The sequence below is a fragment of the Sus scrofa genome, chromosome X, assembly GCF_000003025.6.
Source record: "Sus scrofa isolate TJ Tabasco breed Duroc chromosome X, Sscrofa11.1, whole genome shotgun sequence".
Lineage (NCBI taxonomy): Eukaryota > Metazoa > Chordata > Mammalia > Artiodactyla > Suidae > Sus > Sus scrofa.
In genome coordinates this window covers 84,029,317-84,043,115 of record NC_010461.5, presented here as the reverse complement: position 1 = coordinate 84,043,115, position 13,799 = coordinate 84,029,317, and the positions used below count along the sequence as shown (strand labels likewise).

General features: G+C 39.8%; 1 protein-coding gene across 2 annotated transcripts; it reads left to right on the top strand.

Annotated features, from left to right (window-relative positions):
• Window positions 11,835-13,540, top strand: LOC110257710 (protein BEX2-like). 2 transcript variants are annotated; one of them, XM_021079941.1, is made up of 3 exons: window positions 11,835-12,113; window positions 12,469-12,556; window positions 12,909-13,540. In XM_021079941.1, the coding sequence occupies exons 1-3, from the start codon at window positions 11,850-11,852 to the stop codon at window positions 13,298-13,300; spliced, it is 744 nt and encodes a 247-aa protein (XP_020935600.1). In that variant the 5' UTR covers window positions 11,835-11,849; the 3' UTR covers window positions 13,301-13,540. The 2 variants fall into 2 exon arrangements, with proteins under 2 accessions (XP_020935600.1, XP_020935601.1); XM_021079942.1 differs by lacking the exon at window positions 11,835-12,113 and adding an exon at window positions 12,118-12,342.

The following is a 13,799-nucleotide window of genomic DNA, read 5'->3' as shown; positions in this document are numbered from 1 at the left end:
TCTGCTTATAAAAGTCTTTTATTTTTTGGGCCACACTCATGACATGTGGCAGTTTCTAGGCCAGAGATTGAACCTGTACCACAGCAGCAACCCAAGCCTCTGCAGTGACAACATTGGATCTTAACCCACTGCTTTGCTTCTTCAGAGCAGGCCCCTCAGAGTTTTCAGAGAGGATGTCTCCCAGGGTACAGTTCTCAGTAAGATCCCTGAACAAAACTTAACTTGTAACTTTAGGTTGTGCATTTTTCTTTAGTCAACATGTGACTGCTTTATATCCCAATGTCCAAAGCAAAATACAGCAGTTTAAAAATGAGCAAAGAACACAAAAACAGTCAAGTTACAAAAGAAAAATGAATGTCTAATAATCGTGAGGAAATGTTCTCAAGTACATTAGCAAAGAAATAAAAAATAAAAAATAATTTTAATCTGTCAGATTTGCAAGGATGTAAAAGATTAATAACGCTTGGATTGGTGAGGATGTGGTGAAATGGGCACCTTTAAGCTGTAAACATGAAAAAAATGTGAGCAGGTTCTGAATAAACATTTTTGGAAGATATACAAGTGGCTGATAAACACGTGTGATATTGTGCTTTATAATGAGGGAAGTATATATTTGCTCTTCATCCTTGTTCCTGGCACAGAGCTCCCCAAACCTTTGGAATTTCCTAAGAGATAAAAGCAATAGAAGAATCTTTTGATCTAATTTTGGTCTATTGTTCTAAGTTCCTGAAATCAGTAAAGAGCCATAAAAGTAAAACAGATGTCTTATTATTTATAAAAAGCCCTCTTCTTTCTCTTTCTCTCCTCCCTTCCTTCCTTCTTTCTTTTCTTTCTTTCTTTCCTTCCTTCCTTCCTTCCTTCCTTCCTTCCTTCCTTCCTTCTTTCTTTCTTTCTTTCTTTCTTTCTTTCTTTCTTTCTTTCTTTCTTACCCACAGCATGCAGAAATTCCCAGGCCAGGGATCAAACCTATGCCACAGCAGCAACATTGCTGGATCCCTAATATGCTAGGCTACCAGGGAATACCATATCGAGTCCTTTTCAGCCACAATTTAGTTTAAGTTAATGAAGTGACTTTGAGATATTTTCTCAAGTTGCTAAGGGTACAAATTTTGATTAGAGGGTTGAAACTTTCAGTCCCACCCCCTGATTTCCAGGATGGGGAAAGGGACTGGAGGTTGAATCAATCAACAACAGCCAACGATTTAATCAATCATGCCTATGTAATGAAGTCTCATAAAAACCCAAAAGTTCTGAGCTTAGAGAGTTCAATGTTGGTGAACCAAAATGCTTCCATGTGCCACCATGCTGGGTTGCAAACTCTATAGGGATAAAAGATCCTTTGTTGGGGACTTGGGCTTATGTATGTCTTCATATGACTGTTAATTTGTATTCATACAATTGTAAATTGTATTCTTTAATATCATTTGTAATAAACTGATAATATAATGAGTAAACTAGTTTCCTGAGTTCTGTGAACCTTCTATCAAATTAATCGAACCTAAGGAGGGGGTTGTGTGAATCTCTTATTTATAGACAGTTGGTCAGAAGCACAGGTAATAACCTGAACTTGTATTTGGCGTCTGAAGTGGAGGGCAGACTTGTGGGAACTGAATCCTTAATCTCTGGAATCTGAAACTATCTCTAGGTAGATAGTATCAGAATTTAATTGAATTGCGGAACACTTGGTATTGGAGAATTGCTTAGTGGTATGGGGAAAATCCACACATTGGAATAAAGATACAATTATAACATGACAAATGCTCAACATGATTAGTCATCTGGGAAATGCAAATGAAAACCACCATGAGATATCACTTCCAATAACAAAAAAAGTGTCACTCACCATCTGATTCCATAAGAATGAACTCACTTAGCCACTGCAGTTGCTGACCTTTACCACACTCTGAAAGGAGTTCAAGGTGGAGATCAGGAATGAGCCACTCTGTGCTCTGGAGAAACTGGCAAAATGGGACTTCAGGTAGATATTTTCAGGAAAAAATTTTATGAGCCAAATTTTGTGCATCTTCTCATACCTAGTAAAAGACTAAAATCATTATTGGAAGCATGTTCTCCTTATAAATAGCAGCAACCTCCTCATGACCAGCAGCAGCATTCTACCAAGATTTGTGCTTGACTGCATGTAATCCCCTCACCAAAATCATATATACACTGACCTCTCACCTTACCTTTTTGGAGCAATTCCTCAGAGTTATCTGAGAGGCTGTTTCCCAAGCTATAAGTCCTCAAATGAAACTGAACTCACAGCTGGAATGTTGTATATTTTTTTCCAGTGGACAGTTTTGGCAGCCAGTGAAGGGACCCAGAGCAGACTTTTCTCCTTTGCCTGAACTCTTTGAGGTACTTGGGTCTGTCCGCCTGTCCACCACCTCTGAGGAGTCCAAGACAAATTTGGTTCTCAGATCTCCCAATTATTGGTTGATGATTCTGAGTTTTATTTGGCAGTGTATAACAGATACCCAACCTCCTAGTTGAAAGATACTGGTATTTTCTCAGTTGAAAGACACTGAGAAGTCTGGGGTGAGTGGTTAGATAGGAGACTGGACTGGCATCTTTCCTCAATTCAGATGCTTTAACAGAATTTGTCAGGATAAAAGTGAAGATATTGCATGAGAGCTTTGCTCCTAAGAAGGTCAAGACTCCTTCCAGTTGGTTACAGCTTTCTTAGGCAACTGAGAAGTTTATGGGAGTGGTGGAGGCAGAGTCCTATGCTGTTCAGTGGTCCCATAGGAAATCCTCTAGTCAATTAAAAGACTTGCTTGTCTGAAGATCACATATAAGAAATGGCCATTCAGTGATCTGAGCAATCATGGTAGTTTTATTTTATTTTATTATAGTCGTGCCCGTGGTATGCCTAAGTTCCTGGGCCAGGGATCAAATCCATGCCACAGCAGCAACCTGAATCACAACAATGACAACACCAGACTCTTAACCTGATAGACCATCGGGGAACTCCCCCATAGTGATTTTCTCTCCCTGTGCCTTGAGATGCAAATATTCCATCAAGGCTCTCAGGAACACTATCTAGAAGATCTCTAATTCCTGAGACTGAGTGGGAAAAGGGGAGTGTCCTTTTTAAATTTAAATTATTCCAACTGTAAACTAGTGAGTTTTGTTTTGTAATACCTGATTCATGACTAAGTTTTAAAATGAAGGAGTTCCCATCATGGCTCAGCAGAAACAAATCTGACTAGCATCCATGAGGACACAGGTTTGATCCCTGGCCCCACTCAGTGGGTTAAGGATCCAGCATTGCTGTGAGCTATAGTGTAGGTCGCAGACATGGCTTGGATCTGACGTTGCTGTGGCTGTGGCATAGGCCAGTGGCTACAGCTCCTATTTGACCCCTAGCTGGAAACCTCCCTATGCCTTGGGTGCAGCCCTAAAAAGACAATAAAATAAAATAAAATAAAGCTGTGAGATCTTTGGTTGTCTCTGTCTATATGCCTATGTGTGTATTATAAATATATATCTTTACCTTTGGTTGTATTATCAAAATTAATTTGTAGATGAGTTCTAGTAAATTGGCTTAAAGTAAATCAAGTGCTTATATAAACACTCAGAAATATAAAAGAAACCAACTCAAATAAATTTCAGGTTCACATGAACTGGGAAAAATTCAATATTAAATTAATATTTGGTGTTAAAGTTAGTTTAAGTTTGTTACTTAATAGCAACATGTCTTTGGAGTCACCAACATTAAGTATACTTCTATTCTAAGTAGGTATACTAGAAGTCAAATAAGATTTTTTGTACCCGTAGCAAATTTGTCAGCAAGAAAAATAACTTGGTATGATAAAATTTTTATTAGTAAATTAAATGCAAATGAGATAAGAACTTTTAGGTAAACTTTTTGGGAATAATTGTGTTTTAAGAATATCTACTGTAGGAGTTCCTGTCATGGCTCAGTGGTTAACGAATGCAACTAGCATCCATGAGGACACGTTTGATCCCTGGCCTCGCTCAGTGGGTTAAGGATCTGGCATTGCCCTGAGCTGTGGTGTAGGTCACAGATGTGGCTCGGATCCCACATTGCTGTAGTTGTAGTATAGGCAGGCAGTTACAGCTTCAATTCAACCCCTAGCCTGGAAACCTCCATATGCCGCAGGTGTGGCCTTAAAAAGACAAAAGACAGAAAAAAAAAAGAATACCTACTTTAAAATAATCTTCCCAGATTTTGGTTAACTTGAAACTTTAGAGTTTTACTAAGTTAAGTTAAATGGTGGAAGTTTATTGAATATTTAGGTCATTCCCCAATAAGTAAGATACAGAAACATTAATAACTGAACATTGGCTTCCTTTTACAGAGAAGCTAAAGATATTTAGGACTATTAATAAATATGTTTAGTGTCACGCTGAGACATTTTCTATATGAAAGCATATGCTTTTAGAAATTATCATTGGTATTCATGAGTTTGCCAATGTACAGAACACTAATGTAAAAGACAGCTTATAACTGTTTACTTCTTAGTTTTTACTAGAAATTAAGGTTTTAAAGAGTGGAGAATTCTGTTTTAAATATGTAGTTAAAGCTACCATCAATTAAGGGAAAGATTTTAAGGAAAGTAGGATGTATGTTTTCAGGAAAAGAAGGTATGAGGAATGAAATTGCTAAGGGAAAGAAAGTAATTTTGCCTTAAAATATTTTTTTGGCATTTCTTGGGCTGCTCCCGCGGCATATGGAGGTTCCCAGGCTAGGGGTCGAATCGGAGCTGTAGCTGCCAGCCTATGCCAGAGCCACAGCAATGCAGGATCCAAGCCGCGTCTGCAACCTACACCACAGCTCACGGCAACGCCGGATCCTTAACCCACTGAGCAAGGGCAGGGATCGAACCCGCAACCTCATGGTTCCTAGTCATTCATTAACCGCTGCACCACGATGGGAACTCCAAAATATTTCTAAATAGGAAAGAAAATAAGGGATAAATTAACATGGATATAGAAATTTCCTGGGAAACAAAAAAATATTTAGAATGATATTTTATGTGTGGTCAGAACTAACACTAGAATAAATTTGAGTTCTAATATTAAAGCTACAGTGGTGCAAACCTGAATTTTGTTTCTCTGTAAAGAGGACAAAGTTTTCTTAAAATATTGATCTGCTTTTGATAACAGATTGTAAAGTTTTTTTACATTTAACTGGTAATTTGTTACAACTTTCTGTATTCACCTTTGAAATATTTTATTATCCCCTTGCTTGTGAATTAAGTATTGTTTCACAGTGATATATGATTCTGTTTGACTAGGTGTTTTATAGTCTTTTTGATATTTTCTTACAAACATCCCAAATCAAATTATGGTGAAGTTTCTTGGACCTCCAGCTAACTTTGAGATGTTTCAAAGGGCCTCTGGGACTTCCCAAAGAGAGATATTAAACTAATTATATTTGTTTGTTATGTTCAATTAAGCATTGTCAAATGAGTAATAAAATTTCCTATGTTGTATACTATGAGTAAATGTTATTATAGATATTCTAGAAATTATATGAATTTCTAAAAATTGAATATGTCCTGGTAAAATATTACTAATCATAATGCAGTTATTATTTTTAGATGTTGTATGTCACAACAGTAACCAAGTTTCTTTGTCAATTACATTGTAATCAGTTCTATAACCATGCCTTCTTAACTGTTTTGTCATTCATACAGTTATTGTTTTACTTTGATGCATTTGCAAAAATGCTTCTTCTTCAAGACTTTTTGACAAGTACAAATTTCTGATAACTTTCAGATCATACTGCTGAACTGGATAAGTAATTAAAGAATTCTAATGTAAACTCTGATGGTTTCATAAAACTTTTAAGAGATCAAGGATTATTTACATAAGACTGAGTGAACTGGTGAGTATGGTTATAATTTTTATAGTTTCTCTCCAAAATGTTAGTGGCTTTTAATCTGTGTTTTCCTGCTATTAAGAAATAATTCCTCTCAAGCTAATTATGACTCAGAGCACTTTGATAAATTATACTTTTGTAAGCAGATTTTAAAAATTTTATCTTTTCTCTCCACCTGATCTCTCCAGAGATTGGAAACGTCCAGGTTCACAAAAGCCTTATCAGATAAATAAAGAAGGACACTTCCTGACAGGTGGAAGAATGTCAAGTTACTTTGGGAATCTTGATAAGAGAGGAATTCACCCAAATCTACAAATACTGAAGGCAGAATATGATGGCAAGACAATTTTTAAAGCGCCTGTATGATCAATTATACTTATGTAAGTAATCAGGCCAGGTTTATTAAAACCAGACTTACTTTGCAAACAAGTTCATCTTAATTTGTCTATATTTTTTGGAAATGAGGTTAACTTTAGAGAGAAAATTTTACTTATGTTTCAGCAATATACCTTTGCAGATATTAAATTCTAATCTTGTTTGATCATCTATACTCACTTCCTGAATGGCTCCTCATTACTATGTTACATTATTGTAAAGTTTAATTGAATTATTAAAAGGACATTCTAAGCTTGTTTCTTTTTTGTTTATAAATCTTTTATTGAAGTGTAGTTGAATACTGCTCTATAGTGTTTAAGGTGTAGAGCAAAGTGATTCAGTTATATATATATATTAATTTTCAAACTCTTTTCCATTATCATTGATTACAAGATATTGAATATAGTTCCCTGTGCTATACAGTAGGTCCTCGTTATTTAACTATTTTATATACTAGTGTGTATATGTTAATCCCAAACTCCTAATTTATCTCCCCCCCCTTTCCCTGTTGGTAACTATAAGTTCGTTTTCTAAGTCTGTGAGTCTGTTTCTGTTTTATAAATAAGTTCACTTGTATCATATTTTAGATTCCACATGTAAGTAATATTATGATATTTGCCTTTCTCTGTCTGGCTTACATCACTTAGTATGATAATCTCTTGGTCCATCCATGTTGCTGCACATGGCATTATTTCATTCTATTTATAGCTGAATATATTCATATATATATACCACATCTTTATCCATTCATCTGTCAAACTTGTTTCTGAAGTTTATCACAGTAAACTATTTTTGGATGAAGATCGTATGCCCCATAACCTGCAAGTAGGGGGTTATGAACAACTAGGGGGTTATGCACATCTCTCCAACCCAGATGGAAGGACCCTTATCAGGTACTCTTAAATAGTTCATGTCAGTGAAATTGAAGGGGATTAACTCTTGGATTTATAGTTCCCACTCAGAAAGGGCCTCTGCACTGGACTTGTCTATAGAGAGGGCTATTGACCTCTCAAATCCACCTTAAAACAATGCTGAAGCAGAGGAGAAACTAATGATCAGAATGAGGAGAAGATGACATCTGGAGTAGATACCTGACCCAAGATGTTGGACCAGGTCTGTATACCAATTGCTTTGATAATTGCTCATGCTTTTGCTTATGAACCAAATGTATTTCTTTCTTGGGCTCAATCATATACAAGTTTCCAAAATCAATTAAATTTTTGGGTTTATGTTCAATTACCTATATCCAGTACTTCTAGGTCACCTCAGTGGATTTCTCTTCTCCAAGGCTCTAATTGGATGGCTCTTATGAAATTTATTCTGGAAGAAAAATGTTACAGTTCTGTTCAGGCTACTATTTGTTGATATCACTAGATGGAGTCCCCTCATTTAGCAATCAACCATACTTGCTCTGACCATGACCACAAATTTCAGTCAAAAAATATAACCTCCATGTTATGGGATTGATTTATATGGTTAACACCAGACCACAGTCATTTAAGTTCAATGGCCTTCCTTGTGTTGGAAAAAATTAAACCATACTAAAGATAATCAGCCTAATAACACTAGGAAATTGGGCTACGTGGCTTATGAACAATCCCAATATATCATTTCCCTTAAAGATAAGGATCACTAAGTCAGATATTCTGGGGATATACTGGGATGCACCTAGTAAAAATTATTGGCTTAAATTCTTACTTATGACTTTATTAATGCTTCTAGCTATATTACTTGTATTCTACCTATTTTACAAGATAGTTTTTCTTGCATTACCAAATGTGTGACTATGCCTCTGATAAAATGATGACTAGATGACTTGAAATGATTGACCAAATATATCATTTTATAAGGTCAATGACTGTAATAGTATAACTCTAGATATGAGAAGAATCAATGAGAGGGAGTCATTTCCTGGACCATAGAAGACTAGTAAGACAGGTGGTCTAGAGATTTTAGCTACTGTTAATAGGGCCTAGTCTAGTAATAGCACAGTGAGTGGACTATCAATGAAATCCTGGCTTGACCTAACAATGAACACTCCTAGCTCTGTGGGACAAAATGGTCATGAAATGCCTCCTAAAAATGGTCATGAAATGTCTCCTAAACCGTGGTCAAGACCGTGGAGGTGAGGTAGGCAGCACTAACAACAACAACAAAAAAGTCACTCTCCATCTCTTTCTATAAGAATGAAGTCACTTAGCCTCTGCAGTCACTGACCTTTAATATGTCCCAAAAGGAGTTCAGGGCAGAGATCAGGAATGCGGCATTCTGTGCTCTGGGAAAACTGGCAAAACAGGCCTTCAGATAATTAAGTATTTTCAGGAGAAAATTTTTATGAACCCAATTTCTTGCATCTTCTCATATCTAGAAAAGAACTTAAATCATTAATGGAGACATAGCAGCAATCTTCCTATGACTAGAGGCAACTTTTACTGAGATGTGTGCTTGGTTGCATGTACCCTCTTCTCCAAAATCACTACCTCTTCACTCCCCCACTACCTCTTCAGAGCAGTTCCTCAAAGCTATCTGAGAGGCTCTCTCCTGGGCCACAATCCTTAGTAAGTCCCCAAGTAAAATTGAACTCACAGCGCTCACATTGTGAACTTTTTATCAGTCGACAATTCATGCCCACTAATGTGAGTGGAATCAAAATTTCAGATAATGCCAAATGGTGAGGATGTAGCAAATTCAGAATTCTAACATAGTGTTGGTAGGAATGTGAAATGGTTAACCACCTTGGAAAACAATTTGGCAGTTCCTCAAATGATTAATCATATTGTTGCCATGAACTTTGAAAACATGCTAAATGAAGGAGCCGGCCCTCAAAGAATACGTATTACATGGTTTCACTTATATGAAAAGTCAAGTATGGAGAAATATATAGAGATAGAAAGCATGTTGAGTTGTTTTGGCCTGGAGAAGATGGGAGGATAGGAGAGTGATAGTTAAAGAGTACAAGTTCCTTTTTGAGGTGATGAAAATGTGCTACAATTGACATGGTAATGGTTGTACATACCAGTGATGACAATAAAAATCGTTGAATTGTATATTTTAAATGGGCAAATCTTATGATCTTATGGTATGTGGATTACAGATTCATGGTACCTTTTTTTTTTTTTTTTTTTTTTTTTGCTTTTTAGGGCCACTCCTATGGCATATGGAGGCTCCCAGGCTAGGGGTGTAATCAGAGCTACAGTTGCCAGCCTATGCCACAGCCACAATGATGCCACATCTGAGCCATGTCTGCAACCTACACCACAGCTCACAGCAATGCCGGATCCTTAACCTACTGAGCGAGGTCAGGGATCAAACCCACAACCTCATGGTTCCCAGTTGGATTTGTTTCTGCTGCGCTATGATGGGAACTCTCATGATAGTATTTTTAAAACACATACATGGAGTCTTAGCCAGATTTGGTTATTAACTGAATATGAGAGACCGTAAAGAAAAATTCAAGGATGATGGCCAAATTCTGGGTTGGCCATTGGGTGGATGCTAAGGCTGAAAACAAAGGGAAAAAAGCAGGTCTAAGGTGAGAATAAATGACTGCAGTCAGTGAGACAGCATATAGAGAGAATTTTAACTTTTTGAGGGGCAAAGAATCATATCCTCTTTTGAGAATCTGCCAGGGATGATAGCCTTTCTATCAAAAAAAGGTGAATATATTAACAAAAAAATGAATATATTACCACTACCACCCTCATACAGATAATTTCGTATAACATTTAAGGTGTTCCACAGACTTCTGTGTTTGAATATCTAAATCGAAAGTTGTCAGCAGAGAATGTTCCTTGGACACTGGCATAAGTGAGGGTGGATATGTACTGGCAGATGGTGACCATGCAGCAAGGGTGTGTGAATGCCCTGGAGGTGAGGAGTTTAGGGTGAGGATCCCAGCTCTCTGTACTTTCAAAGCCAGCTGAGAGATGGCAAGAAAGTCCAAAGGAGGGTTCAACATGGATAAGGTGAAAAAAAAAAGTAAAAGAGAGAGCAGGCAGACTTGGAAGGCTCTGAATTACTTCTTTGCAATTACTCAATTACTTCTCTACAGTTCTTGGAATCCCCCACCACAGAGGTATAGAGGAGCCCCATCCAGTTTCTAGTAGGAGAACAAATTCCTTATCCATCTAGGAGATAAGTCACTAGGTAGGAATTTGGGGAAGAAATCAAGGAAAGGAATCAATGGAATTTATTCAGGTCAAGACCTTGGTCATCTGTCCATCTATCTTTATCTATCTATCTATCTATCTATCTATCTATCTATTTTTTTCTCTTTAAGGCTGAACCCACAGCATATGGATGTTCCCAGGCTAGGGTTCGAATTGGAGCTACAGCTGCTGGCCTACACCACAGCCAATGCACACCAGATCCAAGCCAAGTCTGAGACCCACAGCTCATGGCAAAGCCAGATCCTTAACCCATTGAGTGAGGCCAGGGAGGAAACCTGCATCATCATGGATACTAGTCAGTTTCATAACCTGCTAAGCCACAACGGGAACTCCCTGTCCATCTATATTTTTGAAGTAAGCAGCAGTCAGGAGACTGAGTAGGAAATGAGAGGATCTGGAATGTGGTAGCAGGAAGACCAGCCCCCTTCCCCCTCTTGACAAGGCAGGGGTGATGTGACTATCTCTGCATCCCTCAACCTACCTCAGCATCACAGGTCTTCCCTTTGCTTAGATCTTTAAAACCATCTTTAATAATAGTGGTTAAATTTCAGCAGATGACTTCAGTTGCCAAGCAAATGTTTTATTTAATGAACATTTATTAGAATAGAATAAAATATAAATGTTTATTAATAAAACTTGAAATTTGTCCCAGAAGGGAAAAAAATGTAGATTATTTACATAAAATATCCAAGATTAGACAATCAGACTTATTCCTGAAGATTTACTTCACTGACCATTTTCTTTCTTTTTTTTCTTTTCTTTTTTCTTTTTAGTGCCGCATCTGCCGCATGTGGAAGTTCCCAGGCTGGGGGTCAAATAGGAATTGCAGCTGTCCGCCTACCCTACCGCCATGGCAACACTGTATCCAAGCAGCATCTGCAACCTAGAGGACAGCTTGGCTGCATCCTTAAACCATCGAGTTAGGCCAGGGACAGAACACACATCCTCATGGATCCTAGTCGGATTCTTAACCGGCAAAGCCACAATTGGAACGCCTCACAGATCCTTTTCAAAATACCTACTGTGTTCAGGAGGCTTCCCCCCCCCCCTTTTTTTCATTCCACAAAAATTTGAAACAAGCTAGAATGTTCTAAAAATGAAGTTGTGTGGAGCCCAGAGAAAATATTTTTTCTGCGTGGTGGAAGAGAACATAAACAATGACAGGGTTTTTTCTTTCCCCAACTTGAAACATGTCTTTTAAAAATGAAAATTCTTAATTTTCAGTTTTTTGAAGCATACTGATTTTTAAACTGCAAAAAGAGAGAAATTACTAGGAAGCAAATATACAGCTAGGGAGAACAGTAGAAAAGGGCAGAAAAGGCCAGTCATTGACAAGGCCCTGGAGTGGTGGGAAGGAAGATGCAGACCCTCCCTGGTAACAAGAGAAGGGCAAACTCCAACCGCAGGGCTGTGATGCCACTTGTGGGCCCTCAGATTGGACAGGAGAGAAATGAATGACGGGGCCTCGAGCACAGCTGGGTGGTGGGGGAGATCGTGCCTGCGGAGGTGGAGGGGAGGGTCCTGTTGAACTCCCCGCCAGCCCGGGGGCGGAGAGGGGGCTGTCGGAGGGCGAGCTCGGCGGTGACGCGAGGCCGTCACGTGACCGGGAGCTGCAGAGCGACGCAGCCTTCGGAGCAGTCGTCACTCCTGTCTGGGTACCAGCTCCCCGCTGCCCTGCGCACGGCGGGCTGGCATCAGGCCCGGGGAAAGCCGAGCAGGTAAGGGCCCCGGGGCCCGCGCGCTGACGCAGGGCAGCAGCGGACCGCCGAACCCAGAGACCCGCGCGGGGGATCAGCGCGGCGAGTCCCGGCCAGCTCTCTCCACACCCTTGCTTTCTTGAGAACAGAAATAGAGGCCCTCCTGGGGTTGGAGTGCAGGGGCCACAGGGTTTCTGGGAGGGCAGCAGAGCAGCTAAGAGCGATGGGAAATCATTCCCAGTTCCTGCAGGTGAACCGGGGGAGGGGGGGGGAGGGGAGGGGAGTAGGGTGGCTGAGGGCGGGGGCAGCCGAGGAGGAGGGGAGCGGTACGTCGGAGCCGAGCGCTTGTCAGCAGTACTTTGTCCCTCTATCCCAGCCTTCTGCAGGTCCGCGAGTCTGTCAAGTGTTGCTGCGACGCACTTGCACCGAGAATCAGGAGGAGGAGACAGCAAGGATAGGCCCAGGTGGGTGCAGGGGGCAGTGAGGCTGAGGGTGCAGAGCCCAGTCATACCCCCTCCCTACTCCCGCCCCCCCCCCCCGTCCTCCATTTTGGTGTCTGAAGAGGCCTGGAGGATGGATCTGTAGGGAAAATGGTGGGCTTGGGAGGAGGGAGGGGGAAAAAAGTGAGAGGGAAGGGGGGGAGGGCTCGAATTTGGGGCCCCCTAGAGGGCGCGCAAAGCCTTTCAGGAGGGAAATGAAATTTAAAAAATAGCACTTGACATCCAGACCTCTAAAAGATGACTAGCAAGGCCTCTGTCCTCGGTGCTGATCTGTCCACCAAAAAAGCAGTCCTTTCTCTTATCTCCTGTCTCCTAGGAGCAATGGCGTCCAAAGAGGAACAAGTGCTAAAAAATTTCAGCATGGAAAATGCCAACGAGGGAAATGAAAAAAAAGAAGAAAAGGGGCAAGATGCTAATAAAGGAGAGCCTTTGGCCCTCCCTGTGGAAGCTGGTGATAATTGCGTACCTAGAGGAAATCGTAGGCGGTTCCGTGTGAGGCAGCCTATCCTGCAGTATAGATGGGATATGACGCAGAGGCTTGGAGAGCCACAGGCAAGGATGAGAGAAGAGAATATGGAAAGGATTGGGGAGGAGGTGAGGCTGCTGATGGAAAAGCTGAGGGAAAAGCAGTTGAGTCATAGTCTTCGGGCAGTTAGCACTGACCCCCCTCACCATGACCATCACGATGAGTTTTGCCTTATGCCTTAAATCCTAATGTTTTCCCTGAAGTTAATGAGACACACCTACTTCGTAAACTTAAATATTCATGATGTACCTTTGTTGTAAGCCTTTTGATGTCTGTCATTTCTGGTGGACCTCATACTATCAACTTCTAGTTGAATGTGTTTTTGACCCAGTCTGTAAGATTTTGTTAGCAGAATTTTACCTATTGCATGGCAAGATGCTTATTATATATTGTGAAGTTAATAAAGCAGTTTTAAAAAGCAATCTCTGTATGTATTCTTTTTATCTCTAATATATAATACACGAAGAGAAAAATGCTAAAATTAAAAGTACCAGAGGATTAATACAGGGACTCATTTCTTTTATAATTTCTGCAGGTTGAGAAAACATGAAAACTATTTTTAATGGCTTTATGAGAGCAGAGGGTCACTTAATATTTGGTCACAAAATTTGGATCTTTTAGCCAGATGAATAAACCCAGGAATTCTTTATAAATTAGGGGCTATATTTGCTTCACATGATT